At 35.9% G+C, this 20,365-nt stretch overlaps 1 protein-coding gene across 2 annotated transcripts; it reads left to right on the top strand.

Annotated features, from left to right (window-relative positions):
- Window positions 1-1,351: 1,351 nt before the first annotated feature.
- LOC137708323 (phospholipid-transporting ATPase 2) lies at window positions 1,352-19,197 on the top strand. Of its 2 annotated transcripts, XM_088688429.1 has the most exons (26): window positions 1,442-1,645; window positions 1,797-1,993; window positions 2,296-2,516; window positions 3,044-3,257; window positions 4,758-4,874; window positions 5,442-5,534; window positions 5,678-5,852; window positions 6,539-6,705; window positions 7,486-7,590; window positions 8,737-8,834; window positions 8,940-9,082; window positions 10,294-10,390; window positions 10,510-10,619; window positions 10,700-10,864; window positions 11,839-11,993; window positions 12,141-12,221; window positions 12,361-12,481; window positions 13,199-13,305; window positions 14,039-14,170; window positions 15,800-15,953; window positions 16,766-16,883; window positions 17,038-17,211; window positions 17,365-17,416; window positions 17,630-17,757; window positions 17,982-18,132; window positions 18,574-19,197. In XM_088688429.1, exons 3-26 carry the CDS (start codon window positions 2,392-2,394, stop codon window positions 18,910-18,912), a joined length of 3,321 nt encoding a protein of 1,106 aa, XP_088544555.1. In that variant the 5' UTR covers window positions 1,442-1,645; window positions 1,797-1,993; window positions 2,296-2,391; the 3' UTR covers window positions 18,913-19,197. The 2 variants fall into 2 exon arrangements, with proteins under 2 accessions (XP_068303481.2, XP_088544555.1); XM_068447380.2 differs by lacking the exon at window positions 1,797-1,993 and having other exon boundaries at window positions 1,352-1,645.
- The last annotated feature ends 1,168 nt before the right edge of the window (window positions 19,198-20,365 follow it).

Consider the following 20,365-nt stretch of genomic DNA (forward strand, 5'->3'; position numbering starts at 1 on the left):
CATGTGTCGCATTGTGATTGGCCTCCTGGTTGGTGGAAAAGTCTTGTGGGTTCTTGATGATATACTGTTCACCAGTGCTCAGTAATTTTGGGATTGGTCAAATATGGTACAAACATGATGAACCCTCAATTTAACCACTTATCCTAAATTTTCTGATTTTTTTTTTTTTAAAATCCCAATTTGAGCATAGAGATGGTGCAAAGAGAGATGACTATTCTTGCCCAGAAAGGAATCGCCTCGATATAAAGTTTACAATGACATTCATTTTTCGGGGAAGAAGATGATCACGGTGTGAAGAAATGTAAACCAAACAGATTTTGGTAGAGTGAATTACGAGGATGTAATGTTCTCGTGAAAATTTTGAATTAATTCAACTTTTTTTTTTTTTGGGTGAACTCGTCATAATAAGGTACGTACGCGTGTTAAATTAGGGATAATTGTAATCCACATGACACTTAGTTTAATCAAGCATTGTGCTGCTAGGTGAAGTGTGGAGTGTCGCACACTAAATGGCAAGAGTCCAGTAGCTGCATCACTAGCTTACGCTTTGATCTGAGTAGCATGGGACACGTGAAATCCCCTGTGATTCAGCAAGGACCACCTTGCAAGACTAAATACAAACTGGGGACCAATAGTTAAGTAATACTGTGAGGGAATGGTGAAAAGAACCCCAGTCGGGGAGTGAAAACATGAAACCATAAGCTCCCAAGCAGTGAGAGGAGCGCAAAACAACTTAAGCCCAAGACCTCATGGTTCTAATGGGCCTTAATTAAAACCCCACTTAAGCCCATTTAATCCTCAAACATTTACTCCTAATGGAATAAACAACCCGTAGACATAACCCAGGTTCGATTCTTGACAGTAGAAAAAAAAAACATTTTTCGTTTTGTGTTTTCTGCTGGCTATGACCAAAAAAAAAAAAAAAAAAAAAAAAAAGGAGTCCCAGCAGTAAAAGTAAAGGAAATACAGTGAGGGAGTCAGAGTGTGGAGTGTTGCACACTAAATGGCAAGAGTCCAGGAGCTGAAAGCATCACTAGCTTGAGCTTTGATCTAAGTAGCGTGGGACACGTGGAATCTCGTGTGATTCAGCAAGAACCACCTCGTAAGGCTGAATACAATTGGGTGACCGATAGTTAAGTAGTATTGTGAGAAAAGGGTGAAAAGAACCCCCATCAAGAATGATAGAACATAAAACCGTAGACTCCTAAGCAGTGGGAGCGCATGGGTCTGACAGTGTGCCTGTTGAAGAAAGTAAGCCCGGGGCCTCATGGTTCTAATGGGCCTTAATTAAAAAACCACTTAAGCCCATTTAATCCACAAGCATTTACTCCTACTGGAATAAACAACCCGCAGACGTAACCCGGGTTCGATTCCTGACAGCAGAAAAAACATACATTTTTCGTTTTGTGCTTTCTGCCGGCTTCGACCAAAAAATGAAAAAGTCCCAGCAGCAGAAGTAAAAGAAATACAGAGAGGGAGTCAGTGTGTGATCTGAAGACGAACAACTCTCTGTTGGATTTGAGTGCTCTAGCTTTCTGAATTCTGAATTCGCTAAGATTTTCTGGTCTTCAATGCCGATCTGTGTTGAATGGTAGTTGGGTAGAGATGCCTGCCCGACTCACAGTGGCTGAATAACTCGCCAGAGGTTCTCTCTCTAAATAATACTGATTTCTCTGTAATGTTTGATTCCTTAGTGTTTGTTGCTGGGTTATTGGATTGGATTGCCATCTTAATTTCTGTAATTTAGATTTTGCTTCATTTGGAATTTACAAACTCTGACAGGGTTTGGGTTTTAGGGATGTCTTCCGTTTCCTTTGTGTTCAATTTCGGTGAATTTCAAGCAAATTTATGGGTTTCCTTCGAAGTTTCGGAATTTTCCTTCTCTTCAACGGTTCTTTGATTCGATAGGTTCATTTCTTTGGTGATGTTTAGCCGATTTCCAGAAATTTCGGCGACTTGTGGGTGAAAATCTGGCTTCATCTCCCTTTTCCAGGTCGCCCGCCAAATACCATTATTTATTGTCTGTCCTTAAAATGCTGAACACTATTACAGGTTAGCAGCTTTTCATGAAGTTTGTAGGATGAAACATCGGCATTGTGCGATTTTCGGTTTTCTTGGAAACCAAGCTAATGGCTAGGCCGCTAGAAAATGTTACCACATTAGGTTGCCTAAAATCATGTCATATTGGGATACTTTGTTTTGTCTCTTTAGATTCCACCACGGTATTTGTTCCTTGTACAATATATTTGATATTCTAGTTCATTGTCTGATTTATTAATTTATATTTGCATTCAGTCGGTTGTGTCTTGTATGGAGGTTCTACATGCTGCCGAGCGCTGTGGGTAACTTGGAAAGAACATTTGAACCAAGTCATATTCTTGTAGTTCAACAATGAAGCGCTACATCTACATCAATGACGACGAGTCATCACAGTATCTTTACTGTGACAATCGCATATCAAATAGAAAGTATACTCTGTTGAACTTTCTCCCAAAGAATTTATGGGAACAATTCAGGTGATTGAGGAATTGATACTTCTGATTTTATATTCGTTCAACTTCTGGTTGGGTATATGTTTAAACGTTTTAATTGGAATATGATGTTCTGGTGGACTTCAGTCAGTTCATTTCCATTGCATTGAGATTTAGACTGATAAAACCTCCACTCTATTAACATGCATGCTCTCTCTCAATTTGTTGGAATCTACTGTATTTAAGTTTTTCTTGAATCCATCATAACATGCATGAAGATTATTGGGACAATTTGATGTTTCTTTTATTTATAAAAAAAAATGTGATGTTTTTCTATTTTGCCACTGATAGTTTGTACTTTTGTGGTGCATGAATTAGTCTCATGTTATAGTCTTATAGAGACGCATAAATCTTTCTAATTTGTCGCCTTGACTTAAATTGTTGTGGTTCAACAAGCAGCTATTTCCTTACTATTTATTCTACTAATTTGTTTTGAATTGTCCTTAGTTTTGAACACTCCCTTATTTCCCCCACCCATTCTTTTCTCTAACAAATATTGTCTCTGTTTTCAGCCGCTTCATGAATCAGTACTTTCTGCTGATTGCTTGCCTTCAGCTATGGTCACTTATTACTCCAGTAAATCCTGCTAGTACATGGGGTCCACTTATCTTCATTTTTGCAGTCTCTGCTTCAAAAGAGGCATGGGATGATTACAACCGATATCTCTCAGACAAGAAGGCGAATGAGAAAGAAGTTTGGGTTGTTAGGCAGGGCATCAAGAAACATGTAATAGACCTTCTTCTTTTCTTTTTCTGTGGTTGATTTTGTTTACCTTTTGAAATTAAATAGAGTAACAAAGTTAATTTACAATTGTTGTAGATCAATAAAGTGGGGTTAACAGCTTGGCATCAATCAACTTTCTTTAATTTGCTTCATGCATTAGCTATTACTAAAAATTGGTTGGTTTGTTTATGAGGTTTGAATGAACATTTTCTTATAGCAAACTAGGTGGATGATTCTGACTTGAAAGGTTATTAAAAAATAAAAAATAAAAAAAATTCTGACTTAAAGGATGAGAGATAGAATCATGCCTGATAAAACTAGACAATAAGTACAATCACCGAAGGCAGTCATGTGTGTATGGACATCCTGTTTATATGATTGACTAATTATGTGTATCTTTTTTTTTCTTTGGTCGAATATGTGCATCTACATGCACTAAAACATGTGTACATGCTATATTGGGAGTCTTATGACATATGAGACCATTTAAACTGGTTCATGAACTTAATTGATTGATAGACCATTTAGGACCAACTATAACTCTCATGGACAATAAAAGGAAAAAAAGGGAAATTTACACTATTGCCACTATAAGAGTAGGCATTGTTGCAATTTGCCACTTGCAATGATCTAACCCCATTGCCAACCGGGTCAAATTTTTTTGTCCAAAAAGTTGCACAACCTATTTTGACATTGCACACTTATTTAAAGGGTAAGGGTCACATGCAAAGCAAGTGAAACTGTTGGAGATGAAAATGGAGTGTGTTAGTAGTAGGTTGGACATTGCAACAATTTGACGTGGCAATGTTACTCATCTTTTGTTTGGAGGTAGCAATTTGCAGCAGGGCTTATAGTCCAGGAGGTATCGGTACAATTTTCCTAAAAAAGAAAAAAAATGAAGGAAAAAGAAATCAATTTTCTCCCCATACCAGCAAAAGGCTGTATCGTTTTGGGAGAAAAGAGAGTGCTAGTAAGATTGAAAGCGGTTGGAAGGTGTGCACTTCTTTGTAACTTATGGATGGTGCTTTTATCCTTATTTTTGATATTACCTTCTGATGCCTGATGAAAGATTTTACAATTGGGATCAATCTATGGTGGGGATGTCCCTTTCATATAGGAATAATAACTCCAAGCTGATTCAGTTTAAGAGATTCATACATATATTGCTTATCAAGTGTACTTACCAAACAAAAAGAAACAAGCATCCCCATTATGCTATAGAATATAACTAAATACGATTTACATAAACTTATAAGAAAAAGGATTTACTTATGATAACTACATTTGTGTTATGTTCTTATAGTAGATCTTTGGTTCTCAGTCTTGTCTGATGCAACGGCTTCTTGGATTAGACGTTGTCATCTACTTTAGAATAGATCTTTGGTTCTCAGTCTTGTCTGATGCAACGACTTCTTGGATTAGACGTTGTCATCTACTTTTCCTCAGGCTTTACTGGACTAACAGCTTGATATTTTTTGTGCATTGGTTTGCCCCTACTCTTAGATTAAAGCACAAGATATTCATGTTGGTAACATCGTTTGGCTCCGAGAGAATGATGAGGTGCCATGTGATCTTGTTTTGATTGGCACCTCTGAAGCACAAGGCCTGTGCTATGTAGAGGTAATATTTCAATTTCTTGTTCGATTTTGATTCTGAATTGCTCTCTCTCTCTATCTCTCTGCACACATATATGTGTGTGTGTGTGTGTGTAGAGAGATGATTTCCTGCACAGAGAATCTCTTATATATATAATTACATAAAAATATTATATATGAATAAATATTTATGTGTGTGCGCGCATGCGTGCACACAGACATAGACTGAATCTGGATCCTGGATCGCACAATTTCGAAAAATGCAACCTGATCTTTGGTCCACATTTAGAACATTTTCCTATATATGTATAAATGAAATTAAGTTAAATACTATAGTAAAAATCCAAGTGGACACAATATTTCATAATGATACTAAACATTGAACGCATGAAAAACAAGATTGGAAGAAATTCAAAACGAGCTGATGTTGAACTCTATTTGTCTAGATTTTGCCTGAATAATGACTTAAGTCTAATTGTGGTAGCAACCCTACAATTTCAGTTATTAACTTGTTTTGATTTTCCTTTTCTTTGTTATGGATATGATTTCCTTGAGAATTTGAAGGACCTAATAAGATGACATTTTTTTTCAGACTTCTGCCCTAGATGGCGAGACTGATCTGAAGACGAGGGTTATACCCCCAGCTTGCATGGGGATAGATCTTGAATTGTTGCACAAAATTAAGGCAAGATTTCTCATTGCTAAGCAGCGATAAAAAGTTCATCATTTCTTGCTAAGATTAGGAAAAGAAAAAATGTTTTGTTGGTATGTCATATCATCTTTGATCAAATTTCTGATTATTTTTTTGTTAAAATGTTTGATCTGCAGGGTTTAATTGAGTGCCCTAATCCCGATAAGGATATTAGAAGATTTGATGCAAATCTGCGGTTGTTTCCTCCATTTATTGATAATGACTTGTGCCCATTAACAATAAAAAACACACTACTTCAGTCTTGTTACTTGCGGAATACAGAGTGGGCCTGTGGAGTAGCAGTATACACTGGCAAGTACTTATAAACAAAATGTCAAGTTGTAGCTAATCATAAACTAATTTGTTTTATATGTGTCCTTTGTCTGGGTTTTTTCTTGGTGTACAATTTACTCAAAATTGAGGGTGGTGAAGCCGTTGAGATTTGACAAACATTTCGTTCAATCTTGACATTAAGTACATCATTTCTTGGTTGTGGTAACATTCATTCTTGGTGTTGATGTTCTATTATTAGGGCCATTTTTTTTATTGGTTACAAGTTTGCCTAATTTTTTGTAAGTTGGAACTGTAAAATAAAGAAAGGGATTCGGGTTGCATGTTGATCTTGTTGGATTTTAAGTTATTTAACAATTTAGTGGGAGAGTTGTGAGCAGTATGCAATAGAGTTTGACCACATGAACTAGTTTTTCCACAATTAATATCATGAATATTTGAGTGGATTTCAAGAAAAGAGAAGAAATGATATAAATCTCGTTTTGTAACATTTTTAATAGTTCAAGATTTCTTTCCTGAAAACCAAATTCAATTTTTGTACTCTCTCTCTCTCTCTCTCTCTTGGGAGAAGTTTGGATCTATATTCTTGATGTAGGTAGGCTGTAGGTATGCCACAAGTTATATATGGTAATGTCTCTGATGATATTGTCATCAGTTAAAGTAATTGTTCATTTATGTCTCTTGTGTAATTCCTTTTTACTTTTTAGGCAATGAAACCAAGCTAGGTATGAGTAGGGGCATACCTGAGCCGAAGCTTACAGCTGTTGATGCCATGATTGACAAATTGACTGGAGCTATATTTGTTTTCCAAATAGTGGTGGTGATGGTTCTAGGCATTGCTGGTAATGTATGGAAGGATACAGAAGCAAGGAAGGTATGTCGAAGCGTGAAAGCTTGCATTTTTCTTCAATTGTCCAAGTATTCAAACTATTTTTGATGCTGGAATTGTGTTTACGTTTTTTCCTGAGGTGCATAATGTCATGCGAATAAAGACTATAATGATAGTGAGGACTTTACGGCCACTGCAAGCAAATTAACTATAGGGATTATGGAAGTGGAGGATCATGGGATAAAGTTTGTTTCTGTGCATCATTGTCGGATTCTTTTGATCAGAATTTTGGGATGTACCATGATCTTGGGTGGTGGTATCTTAAGATTAATAGCCCTTCTAGCTGTTTTGTTGTAGTTTTCAGATTAACTGAAACTGGATTTGGTGCTCTTAGAAGCTGTCAGGTTATGAATGCTTTTTTAATATACAACCGATAGTGGGGGAGGGGAAAAATAGAACGCAGGACCTTGGGTGCATGGGTAAATGCTCATAACCACTTGAGCTACAAGCCTCTTGCCAAGTTATGGATGTTGTATGATTTCAGTTGACATCTTGTCCGCATTTTGCTGTACTTTCATATATAGCTTTCAAATAAATATTTGTTTCAAATAAAAAACAAGTATTATGCATTTTTAAATATGAAAAATAACTTCAAAGTTGTGAAATATTACTTATATGTGTGCATTGGTTTCTTAAGCTCATTTCTGTCTATTTGACACTACTCAGATGTTATTGGTTTTTTTGTGGTTTCTTTTGCCTTATTAATTATTGAATCTTATATCAAGCATAAGCCCAATTTCTTTTATTTTTTTGTTCTTTTTTCAGCAATGGTATGTTCTATATCCAGAGGAAGGTCCGTGGTACGAACTATTAGTAATCCCTCTTCGATTTGAACTACTTTGTTCCATCATGATACCCATATCAATTAAGGTAAGCTTGTGAATATTGTGCTGATTGTTTTTGTTGACTACAATGTCGCCTTATGGTTTTGCATGATTCTCATTCTTTGATATTCAGTCAAGGCCTATTTTGGAAGATAACATTTATTTTTTAAAATCTTGAGACTTTTTTTTAAGGTCTTCAGTTACTAAAACTCTGCTCTCTTATTTCTAAAAATGATTTTTATTTGGACTCAGATCCTTTCTGTGAGTCTGTGTCTGTTTCTGTTTCTCAACCTTACTTGTAACTATCTTTAGAATTATCATTGTATTGATATAGTAAGAATGGTCTCCTCTCATGTTCGGAAATAAAGTCTTCAAAACAGTAAATAAAGTACCATCATCTTCCAACATGTTATTGGGGAAGAGGAAATGTTTTTAGAAGAATTTTTCAATTCCAACCCTTAATACATAGAGTGAAGGAAGTAAATGATTTTGTAAAGATATACTCTCTCTGCACTTATGCAGGGTGGTACAGTTAATAGTTAAAAAATGATGAACTTTTTATTTTTGTTGGACAAACCAGGCAGAATTACAATTCGCATGCGCATCCCTGTTCTTATGAAATTTGCAAAATCCAAATCCCACATATTACATTGGAAATGCCGATTTTCATCCTGCATTGCATACAAGAATGGCTACTATGACAGCCAGGATCAATTTCTTATCAAACAAATATTTATAAGAAAATGAAAACTAGAAAAACAGATTCAAATATAATACTATATACAGATATATATATCTGAAGGTTATTTTGGTTTGTTTGTCATTTTAAATATATGGAGATCAAATCATTTCAAAATGTACATTTTGATCTAGGGTTTTGTATTTTATAATAATCGAAGCATATCTGAACTGAAAAATATTATCAACTCTAGAGAACTGTAGCTGTTAGTTTGAATTTATTACGGCAAATTTTATTTAAAGAATTCCTGCATTAAGTTTGAATAAGAGGCGGGCGGCCTGTCATCTCTTAGTCAGGATGCATTAACCATAAAGGTGATCATGATACTTATTGTGGCAGCATTTAAATCTTTGTTCTTTATAGGAACTCTGGAATAGTCATAAAGTTTTGCTGGTCAGTTTTGGGGACTGCATTCTAACGTTTAAAATAATGAAATGCTTTTTATTCTCAAAGGTATCTCTCGACCTTGTGAAGGGCTTGTATGCGAAGTTTATTGATTGGGATAATGAAATGATTGACAGAGAAACGAGTACTCCAGCCCATGCAACAAAGTAAGTTGAAGTGGTATTTAAAGGAGCAAAGACATCCATTTCTTTCTTGAAAGAATCAATTTATATTGATTAGTGTATATAAGATGTGTGTGCTGTATGTGGCAGCACAGCAATAAGTGAAGACCTGGGACAAGTAGAGTACATTTTGACCGACAAAACTGGTACCTTAACCGAAAATAGAATGATATTTAGAAGATGTTGTATCAATGGAATTTTCTATGGCAATGAAAATGGGAATGCCTTGAAAGGTTTGGTTCTAACTCTCTACTTATGCAACTTTCCTTGCTGTCCTGTCTATTTTATTTCACACTCAGTTTATTGTATTTTAAACCTCTACACTACACAGGAGATTAACAAAAAATAACTATGAGTAAGACTTGGGCACCAACTAATAAATTGCAGAGATCAAAGTTAATGCAGGAATTCTCTACAAGTAATACTGTGACACCTAACTGGTCATACGTAAATGAGGTTCAAAGTGGCCCAAACACAATAAAATTCTGCCACATCAGTTGGGATTTAAAAGGTTGAGATAAATGTTGGTGCCTCTAGGATTTTTGTATATAAATAAATCTTTCTTTTTTCCGATCATGAGACAGCTAAGTGATTACATTTTCCTTTCAAATATGAGCCACTTGTATATGCCTTGACAGACGAATCAGCTGAATCAACAGGTTTTTCCTTGTAAGAACAAACTTTTTAAATTTATATATAAATTGTAAATGTGTTTCCGGGTATTCCTTTATCATTGCGTCCAAACGTAGAATTAGACAGCCTTCCTGAGCAGGTCTTTTATTTGGTAGGTAACATCAATGATGAAGTAATGGCAGGTGAATTAGTAGTATTTGAAGAGGGGTACCATAGGCATTGAATGATATTCAAGAAAAGAGTATTCTAAAAGAATTCAGACTTTAGAAAATTACAAAAACGAAACCATTCATTCTGAACAACAAGGGGCGCTTAATCAAGTTATGTAGGGCATGAGTTTCTTCCAATACTTAATATTAAAAGCACAGCTCTCCATGTGCCATCATCGAGTCACTGGGAAGCTGAAATAAAATATTAGACAAAGCTGCCCAAAGAATGTGGCTCTTCCATTATAATTGCACCCAATCATTGCGATGCAAATCTAGTAAGGCAACCTTCTGATAGTGTTATATAAAGATTAGTTACATTACACCATTTTCTTTCCTTTTGGTTGAAGTGTCGCTTGTAGTTGGATTTTGAAATTGTTGCTTTGTTAGGCCACTATCAACCAATCTAAGTGAACATTAAGTGCAATGAAGCATATTCTGTTACAAATATGGGGGATTCTTATTGCTGATTTATGGTTACTTTAGGTGTGAAATTATTGATTGAGTTGGACTTGTTTTTGTGACAGATTTTTGTGAGCTCTTTCGGATTTGCAGAATATTTTATGAACTTCAGTTTCTGATGTATTCAATCCTTTGTAATGCAGATGAGGAGCTCATAAATGCTGTCGCTGGTGGCTCTTCTGATGTTATACGTTTCCTTACAGTTATGGCAATATGTAATACAGTGGTACCTATTCAGAGGTAACCTTCCCATAATGTGGCCTTTGTGTTTGAAACAAAAGTATCAGATAATAATTTTTTATGTGCGTTAGCACCCTGTCAGTAAAAATCTTTCTTGTACATTTTTCTGTTGTTTGTAGCAAAAGTGGAAGTATCTTGTACAAGGCACAATCTCAAGATGAGGATGCTCTTGTTCATGCTGCTGCTCAGCTGCATATGGTTTTTGTCAATAAAAATTCAAATACTCTTGGTAAAGTACTTTGGCTATAATAATAATAAATTGGTTCTAATTGTAGGAAAGATGATATATTTTCCACCTATAAATTGCAGAGATCAAGTTTAATGCTTCAACAATTCAATATGAAGCCTTGGAAATTCTGGAGTTCACTTCTGACAGGAAAAGAATGTCAGTAGTGGTGAAGGATTGCCAAAATGGCAGGATTATCCTCTTGTCAAAAGGAGCAGATGAAGCAATTCTCCCTTTGGCATGTGCTGGTAATAGTTTTTTATTTTTATTGTGTTTATACTTTATAGTATGCATATATAAGAGAGCCCTGCTTACTGCTGCCACTTACTGCTTTTCCAGAAAGGGTGGCAATAGAAAAATAATGCATAGGATGCCATCCATGACTCAGATTTCAGATTTGGTGAAAACTGACAGTCATTCACATTAGGTGTTGATTCTTATAATTGGACTTGCCCTCTGCCAATGTATGTGGATTATATGTTTTCCTAGTGTCAGGGTTTCAGTTGTGGCTTTTGATTGTCTATTGTTAACTATAGTGCTTAGAATAGTCTGCTATAGGGTGGTTAGTAAAGGGGAATGATATGTCTCAAGTCTATGCATCAATTTAAGTTGCTGCAAGTTTGTGGTGGGTAATGGGGAAATCAAGTGTTTCTCAACTGCCTCATTTTCCTTTTTTTTTTTTTTTTTTTTTTTTTCGTGAAGCTGTTTAAGGGAATTTATGAGTTCTGGTTCATTCCAAATTGGTGTTCAATTAGTTGAGCATTCAGTTCAAGGCTTTGGGGAAAGAGAGGTAGTGGGGTGGTTTGGTGTTTGCAATCTTTGGATGAATTTGACCGAGGAAATGTGATAGTTCTGAGGATTACAATAGGGTAGGTGTGGAAGATGTTTGGAATCATGTTAGATTTTCGTCAGCATTGTGGGCATTGGTTTTGGGGGGATTCCTTATTCGTCTATTACGTTGGGTTTGCTAGCTGTGGTGACATGATATTGCTTTTAATTTGTTTATTTTGGTTTAGTTTTTCCTTGAATAATGTGTATTCTGTTGTTGGTTAGAATGTTTTTTTTTCTTATTGAAAGTGGTCTGTAGTTCTTTACTAAAGTTTGTCTCTTCTTAATAATGGAAAGAGAATAGTCTTACTTTGGCATCTACTTGAATTTTTTCTGTTAATGAATGCGTATACCAGTTACATTGGCTTTCAATAATCCCAATTATATACCTCAGGACAGCAAACAAGGACATTTGTTGAAGCTGTTGACCAATATGCTCAATTAGGACTACGTACTCTATGTCTAGCTTGGCGTGAACTAAAAGAAGAAGAATATCAAGAATGGTCTTTGATGTTCAAAGAGGCTAGCAGCACATTAGTTGACAGGGAGGTAAAGTAAATATCGTATATGTTTTCCTTACAGTATTTGCTCAAATCTACTTTTGTCCATTACATTTGTAATTGGTAGGTACTTACACTGATACACAGACATGGAAATTATTTGCGTCTATATATTTTGACTCAACTATTTTTGCAGTGGAGAATTGCTGAGGTCTGTCAAAGATTAGAGCATGACTTTGAAATTCTTGGAGTTACTGCAATAGAGGATCGCCTACAGGTGAATGTCTCCATAGAACTGTAAAAATTATTTATTAGATGTAGGTTTGCTCAAATTTCTGCTGATTGTCTATAGAGTGTTGAATTCCTGGTAGTTTCTGGATACCTAACTTGTCATGTTGTCGGTATATAAATTTCAGGATGGTGTACCAGAGACAATTGAGACGTTGAGAAAAGCTGGCATAAATTTTTGGATGCTGACTGGAGACAAGCAGAATACTGCGATACAGATTGCTCTTTTGTGCAATTTCATTTCCCCTGGTAGTTGCAATATCTCTTGGATCAGTTTTTGTATGATGTTTGTGTGCACTTTGTCCATTTTAGTTACATACATGTTGTGACAAACCTGTCTATGAATGAGTAAGGCTTTTTTAGCTGATTTGAAGCAGTAAGAGAGAGGTGTATAACACTATAACTATCTTGTTATGATGCTTTGCCTGTGATTCATATTTTAATCTCTCAATTATTTTTGCATCTACTTTGTCACGTGGACAAGAATATTTTTGCACGCTCAATAAGATTCTCTTTTTGTATGTCTATACCCTATAAATAGTTAAATACTGAATGTACTTAATTGATGAAACTGAGGTTGTCACTGACAAGAAAATACCTTATGCATGAGTTCTTAAAGATTTTTGCGTGCATGATTATTTTTATGCTGATTTAGTTTCAAATTTGCCTTATTTTTGTCAACTTTGTTTAAGGTGAACGGAATTGATGCTGTTCTGCTCATTTTGAACGAATATATATACATACACACATTTTTAATTACTTGGTTTATGTTGTACTTAGTGGTTCTATATTTAATTTAAATTGGACTTGGATTATATTGCTTCTTAAAACTCTGCTTGGAATGAATCAATACCCAAGCTTCTCAAGAAATTTTGTTTCGTGCTTTTCCATATTCTTTCCACCATTAATCTTTGGTTCTTCATCCTCTCTCTCACTCAATCAATCAATCAACCAATCACTGGACAGAGCCGAAAGGTCAGCTTTTGTTAATTGATGGCAAAACTGAAGATGAAGTGCGTAGAAGTTTAGAGAGAGTTTTACTAACAATGAGGATAACGACTTCAGAACCTAAGGTACAGCTTTTACACTTAACCATTACAAACTCAAATTTATTTGTGGATTCCCCTGCCTTTTTGTGAATTTTGAAAGCTATTTTATTTCTATAATATTGATAAAAAGTTTGTGGTCATATGAAATATAATTGAGCATGGAGTTTTTCTCTGTTGTTTTAGGGTCTGATGGACTGCCTGTCCATGTTTCTTGTAGTTCCTTCTGTGGTTTCTTAATAAAACTTGTGTTTCTCCTGGGAAAAAAAAGATACTTGAACTGGATTTGGATCTAATAATTTATTTGAAAATTGTATGATTCTATTTTTCAAAGACATTGTTATGTATTCTCAAAAGTGTTTTGTTTCCCGTTTCTTTGGCTGGCTGGGGACAGAAATGAGGTAGTCTATGAGAAAATCGGAATCCTGAGTGTGTAATTAGTTTTACCATACTAGATTTGTTGTGATTATTCTGCTTTTCTACATTGACAGGTAGTGCAGGTGATTGAATAGGAAACTTTCTGTTTTATCATTTTAACTTCTGTAAAATACCTGCATTACATTGGGCGCGCGCACACACACACATATATATATTGTCAGACTGAATCTGGTCCTTTGAACTGCTGACTGTTGCCTGAATGTCTCCTCGAGATTTAGTCTGATAGCATAAACATTGACTCTCTCTCTCACTGTGCACTGATAATTCTTTCTCTTGGTCTCCCACTTGTAAATTTGTAATTCTTTATAATTTCCTTCAACAGGATGTGGCATTTGCCATAGATGGCTGGTCTCTTGAAATTGCACTTAAAAATTATCGGAAAGCTTTTACTGAATTAGCAATACTGTCAAGGACTGCTATATGTTGTCGTGTGACGCCATCACAAAAAGCTCAGGTGTTCTTTAGATTTATTTTTATAAATAATTTCAGTTTTCTTGTATCAATCTTTTTTCTTCAAGCTTGATCCCTCTAAATGCAGAATTTCAGGTGTGTTAATTAGTTTTGTTTTTTTTTAGATAGCTATGTGCCTTTTCCTCAGTTATGACAGGGAAGGCTCCCATGCAAGAAAAATATGCAATAAGACCTGGATTATCAATACCCTCGATAGCTTACGAGTTAACTTATGCCCATCCCTGGCTGGATACAGTTTTCTTTCCAACTCTCCAGTGTATCCAAGAGTATACATTGAATAACTGCTGTGAAAAAAAAGGGGAAATGGAAAATGTTACTTGACCTTGGAGATATATTTCTTCCATGGAACCTCTTTAGCTATGTTAAAGGGATGAAAACTTAGCCACGGTGAGTATTCGATATGGATACAGCCTCCATACATGGCCTATCCATATCAAATACTCACGGCATACTGTGGAAGAAGATGAGGTCCTGTGACCTAACTGTAAAACATCAGCTAATGGCCTCCTTTTAGTGAAACTAACCATTTCACTAACAAATGACTGGAAAGCGCAACCCTCTCTTAGCAATGATTTCCCAACATCCTTGGTGGCACTTATCACTTAGGCTATATGGAATATATAGGCCACTTAAGTACTCGATGTTAAGTAATATAAACCATAACAGTACTGAAATATTCCAAGAGAATATAATCTATTTAGAGTTGATATGAAATGATATCTATTATTTATTAATTCCTGCATCCATGACATACCTGTATCCTAATTTTTGGAGATATTCTGTATCACCATGTCATACTGTGTCTCTTATTGCGTACCACAGATCTGTGCAACATAGCTTTTTTGAAAAATCATTTATCTCATGTGAGCCTGCTTCAGTTCCCTTGTGAAACTTTCGGTACTCCGTTTGCCAAATTGCCATACACATTAATTTTTACGGCAATTCACATGGAGTCATCAAATGATACTAGTCTTGGATAGGAACCTGTAATACGCTAAAATGTTGATCTTTACCTTTGGAGACACTGCACTGTTAATAGGTTTCCTAATGAACAAAGTCCTGTTCTAGGAAACTAGTAACTCTAACTTATACTAAATGGAAACGAGCTAGCCCAAAGTCTGTCATTCCTACCTTTTACTTCACCTCGTGTCAGTTTTTTGGGTACATTAGCTTATCCAATTTTCATTATATTAAGCTAGTAAAATTAACTCTATCTGCATGTGCTTCCAAATGCTCTATATGCTTGATATAATAACAACCATAGGTGATAGCCTATACATCCATCTAACTAATGTTTAAAGTTGCTGCGAATTAACTTTATGCATCCATTTCTTTAAATGGTCTGAAGAGGCATCTGGATTATGCTGGTGACATACATTTCTATTTGGTAGAGATGCTAACTAAACAGAGATTCTTTGAAACTATCAATGTATCTCTGCATTTGTAGAGGCTGTGTATTTAATATGAAGCAATACGTGTCATTTGAGTAATTCATGTTCCTTAATCATATGATGCAACTCCCTGGTATATGATACATATCTGGGCGATTCTGTGTAGTGGTGTAGGATATATTGGAAGACAATTTGATTTATGTGATGCTTATATTTTGCAGCTTGTGGAGATTTTAAAATCATGTGACTATAGAACATTGGCTATTGGGGATGGTGGAAATGATGTGAGGATGATACAACAAGCAGACATTGGGGTTGGCATCAGTGGTAGAGAAGGACTGCAAGCAGCTAGAGCAGCTGATTATAGTATTGGGAGTAAGTTCATGACAACTGTGTGTGTGCATGTGTTTTCTGCAGACTAAAAATCATCAGATGTACTTTGTTCTGCTTATATTGCTAGAATATGGTTTAGGTTATTAAGTTTGGCCAACTTTTGCGTGATGTTAAATATTTATGTACTTAGAAATAACTCCTCCAAACCCTCTTGTCCTGTATTAAACATTGGGATGTTCAGGGTGTTTTCTTGAAAGTCCTTTTCTGTTTCCATTTTTGAAATTTCAAAGCTCTTTCTTTCTGTCCTTGGAAGTTAATATGGAAAGTGAGGCCTCAGGCCACCCACCAAGTTCAGGTTTTTTTTTTTTTTTTTTTTTTTTGCTGTCTAAACTTTTTCTGGTGGAGTTGAGAAAACAGTTGCCTCTCTTTGGTACTGTGCTATCATGTTAATTAGGGTTGCATGGGATGAAAACAGAAATCTTCAAGGTTATCTCTGTGGGACAGGAAGAGATTTCTGGCTTTCCTTTTGGCTTCCTGGACTAAGCATTTTAAGGACGTTCCTTTTAGTTTGGTTCATTTGGATTGTTCTGCCGTTTGAGACTGGTTTAGCTTGCATCAGTTTGGTGTGCAATTCTCTTCTCATCTTCAATAAATTTCTCTTTTCTTACAAAAGAAATACAAGGCACATGCCTGGTTAATTCTAGGATGAGCATAACCTACGAAGGAGATCATATTTTTGTCCATTTTGAGTGCTTTATTAATGTTGTAATTGTAATTATGTTTCTTGTCTCAATATATATGTATGTATGTATTTGCAAGTCCCTGACTATATGACCGCTTCTCCTGGCTTGCAGGGTTTCGGTTTCTGAAAAGATTAATACTTGTGCATGGGCGTTACTCGTACAATCGTACAACATTTTTGTCCCAGTACTCCTTTTATAAATCCCTGGTGATATGTTTCATCCAAATTTTGTGAGTTTCCATGGACAATGTTTCTCATTTTATAGCTGATTCTCAATTCCAGCTCGTTCTGATAGCATTTGTTGTTTGATCTTTTCTGGATACCTTTTCTTCGTCATCAGCATCATCACTATTATCTGTTATACTGACATTGGAACACTGCCAGTTTCTCTTTTGTTTCAGGTGTTTCTGGAACCAGTCTTTTCAATTCTGTTAGCTTGATGGCTTATAATGTTTTCTACACCAGTATTCCTGTTCTAGTCAGTGTTCTTGACAAAGATCTCAGTGAGGATACTGTGATGCAGCATCCACAAATTTTATTTTACTGCCAAGCGGGGAGGTATGGTTTTTAAGCTGCATTATCCTTGTTCTGTTTACAATTCATATGTGCAAGACCTTTTTCACTTGACAGTGCAGCGGGCCATCTGCTCTCTGAGCTTAGTTATTCTTTCTATTTGTCATTATAGTGAACTTTCTGATGTTCTTGAAACAGGCTTCTGAACCCTAGCACATTTGCTGGATGGTTTGGGCGATCCCTTTTCCATGTGAGTGCTCATCCATTGAAATCACTCTAGTAATCGCATTTAAGAACCCATTTGGGACTGCTTCTCTATAAAGCATTTCTTCTCATAAGCGGTTCAGCTAGAAGTGCCTATTTTTAGAAACCCTGAGAAATTTTATTGAAAATCCAAGTGCTGGCTTAAACTTTCTTCCTGTTACTTCTCTCCATCGATTCTGATACCAGGTGTGGCTTTCAGGCAATTATTGTGTTTGTGATTAGCATACATGCCTATGCCTATGAAAAAAGTGAAATGGAGGAGATTTCAATGGTAGCTCTCTCCGGATGTATTTGGTTGCAAGCTTTTGTCATGGTATTAGAGACAAAGTAAGTGTTATCATGGCTGGCATTCGTGTAGCTCTAACTTGTTTCCAAGTAATTACTCTAGATAAAAATATACGCATCCTTCTTAATCAAGGTGTGACTTGCTTGGTAATTACTAGATATTTGTTCAAGTCATCTCTTGTTAATAAAAGTAAACCTAAAACTTCTGACAAAAAATGATTTTGATTTTTTTTTACTGACTACCTGTTTTTGTTTGATTTATACAGTTCCTTTACGCTATTGCAACATATTGCTATATGGGGCAATTTAGCTGCCTTCTATATCATCAACTGGATCTTCAGTGCCATTCCAACATCGGGAATGTATACAATAATGTTTCGCTTGTGTGGACAGCCATCTTATTGGATGACAATATTGGTAAGTTTCCGTTCTCCGTTCTTTACAGTTATTTGTTCCACGTGGCTTCCTTTTAAATATCATCACCATTGGTTTCTCGGATGTAAGTCATGTTGGATAGGTGTTTCCAGCAAGGCACCGCTATGAACCACCAAGTGGTTTGTAGAACAGTACACTGTTGTATTAGTTTAGTGGTTTCTCTTTGGTAAATTGATGGCAAGAACCTTCTTTAGGATGATACCGAACCACCGAAGAGTATACAGAGAGATGAAACACTGGTCGCTCAATAACCTTTGTATTATCCAACGGATGATTTGATTTGATTTTGATCTATCGATTGTTCTTTTATGAATCAAGAATGGAGGGCCAGGTTACTCGCTGGTCTAAAAGCCCCTACGCTTGATGCTACCTGTGGTTCATCCTTACAATGCAAAACTGATGGAAACTTTTCGTGCATTGCAGCTCATAGTTGCAGCAGGGATGGGTCCGATTCTAGCTCTGAAGTACTTCAGGTATACGTACACGCCAAGCAAAATCAATACGCTACAGCAGGCAGAACGATTGGGTGGTCCTATCCTGTCTCTTGGGAGCATTGAGCCACAACCCAGAACCATAGAAAAAGATGTTTCTCCGTTATCGATAACTCAACCCAAGAACAGAAATCCAATTTTCGAACCTCTACTATCAGATACACCAAATTCAACTAGAAGGTCTTTCGGCTCAGGTGCACCTTTCGATTTCTTTCCGTCGCAGTCCAGATTGTCTATGTCTAATTACACAAGAAATTGTAAGGACAACTGATTTGTACGATTCTTTAGCACCGTTTGATCAACACAAGTCATTACTCGTGCTGTGGTTAAACTGTACTGTCAATTTTGTTGTCAATCAAGCATTGTATGTAGCAGGTATAGGCTGTCAGTATACATTCTTCAAATTCAAAGAGTAACATTTCCTTTTTGTTATGTTACATGAGCTAGGATTGTTTTGTTTTTAACTTTGTTGGCGAGGTAAACGGGTGCCTAAATACTTACCAATAGTGGTTTTATATTGTATTTGAAGGATATAACAATGTTGTTTTAGGCTGAAGTTATGGCTCTTCGAGAGACTTTACATTGTGCTATACTGATTCCGTCGAAACTCACTACTATTTTACAAGATATTGGGAAAATTATTCCGTAAATTATGAATTACACATTTGATCATATTTATCTAGAAGCGACTATGGAAACGGTCTGGGCTAGGATCCCGTTTCTCCAAATTTTTGGATCCGTCCGGACCTGCGAATTTTGTGGACCTATCCTGAACTGCCTTGATTCGTCCCAGCCTGCGGTTTCAGGACCCATTTGCCCACCCTCTACTGGTTAGTAACTACAATATTCACTTATTTGTTATAATAATTTCCAAATGTGATCTTACCTAGGTTAATTTTGATTTGTCTAGTTTTAAAATCCACCAATGATTATTTTGTAGTGTTTTTTCAGTTTGAAAAATAAAATAAATTGCAAAATGCAATAGATGAGTTCACAAGTTTGATGTGTCTAACTGTGTTTGCACGAACGTCAGAAAGATTATCGACCATAAAAGTATGTGTCTCTGCTGAGAAGTTGATCGATGAAACATTACACGGTGGCTAAATACGTAAAATGAACCGATTTACAGGTGTCAGCCATACCTGTTACCTAATAAACTCTGTCACGAGCATTACTCATGGGCATAGCATGGGCCTTCTGTCCCTAAACCCAACAGTTTTTTAATTTACACAAAAAAAAAAAAAAAAAATAGAGATTTGGACGTTCAGGCACGAAAAAGACTTGTATGAAACAAGTTTATCACGTAGCGGTAACTTTTAGTTAATAATAGTGTTATACATAAATTTAAATTTTAGTTCATTAATACAGTGTTATAGATAAAATTTGCGTTATGAGACTAAAGCGCCACAATAACAACGTATTTGTTTCATGTTGCTCTTCGACAGTAGATACTGTCATTGGATTTTAGAACCCCATAATAACAGCCAATTTGTTTCATGTAAGGGCTTATTTGGAAGTACTTTTAAAAATGACGAAAATCGTTTTTAGTAAAAATGTTTTTGAAACTAATTCTTAGTAAAAATTTAAGTAAATCCTAAAAAAAAAACTTCAAATATTTCATGCAAAAAACACATATTTGATGCTTACAAAGTAGCCCTAAGTTGCTTTCCCAAACCAGATATGATCATTGGATTTTAGCATGGGCTGCTCCCCCACCCCCACCC

Source organism: Pyrus communis, chromosome 17, assembly GCF_041283825.1.
Source record: "Pyrus communis isolate YQ-2024b chromosome 17, ASM4128382v1, whole genome shotgun sequence".
Lineage (NCBI taxonomy): Eukaryota > Viridiplantae > Streptophyta > Magnoliopsida > Rosales > Rosaceae > Pyrus > Pyrus communis.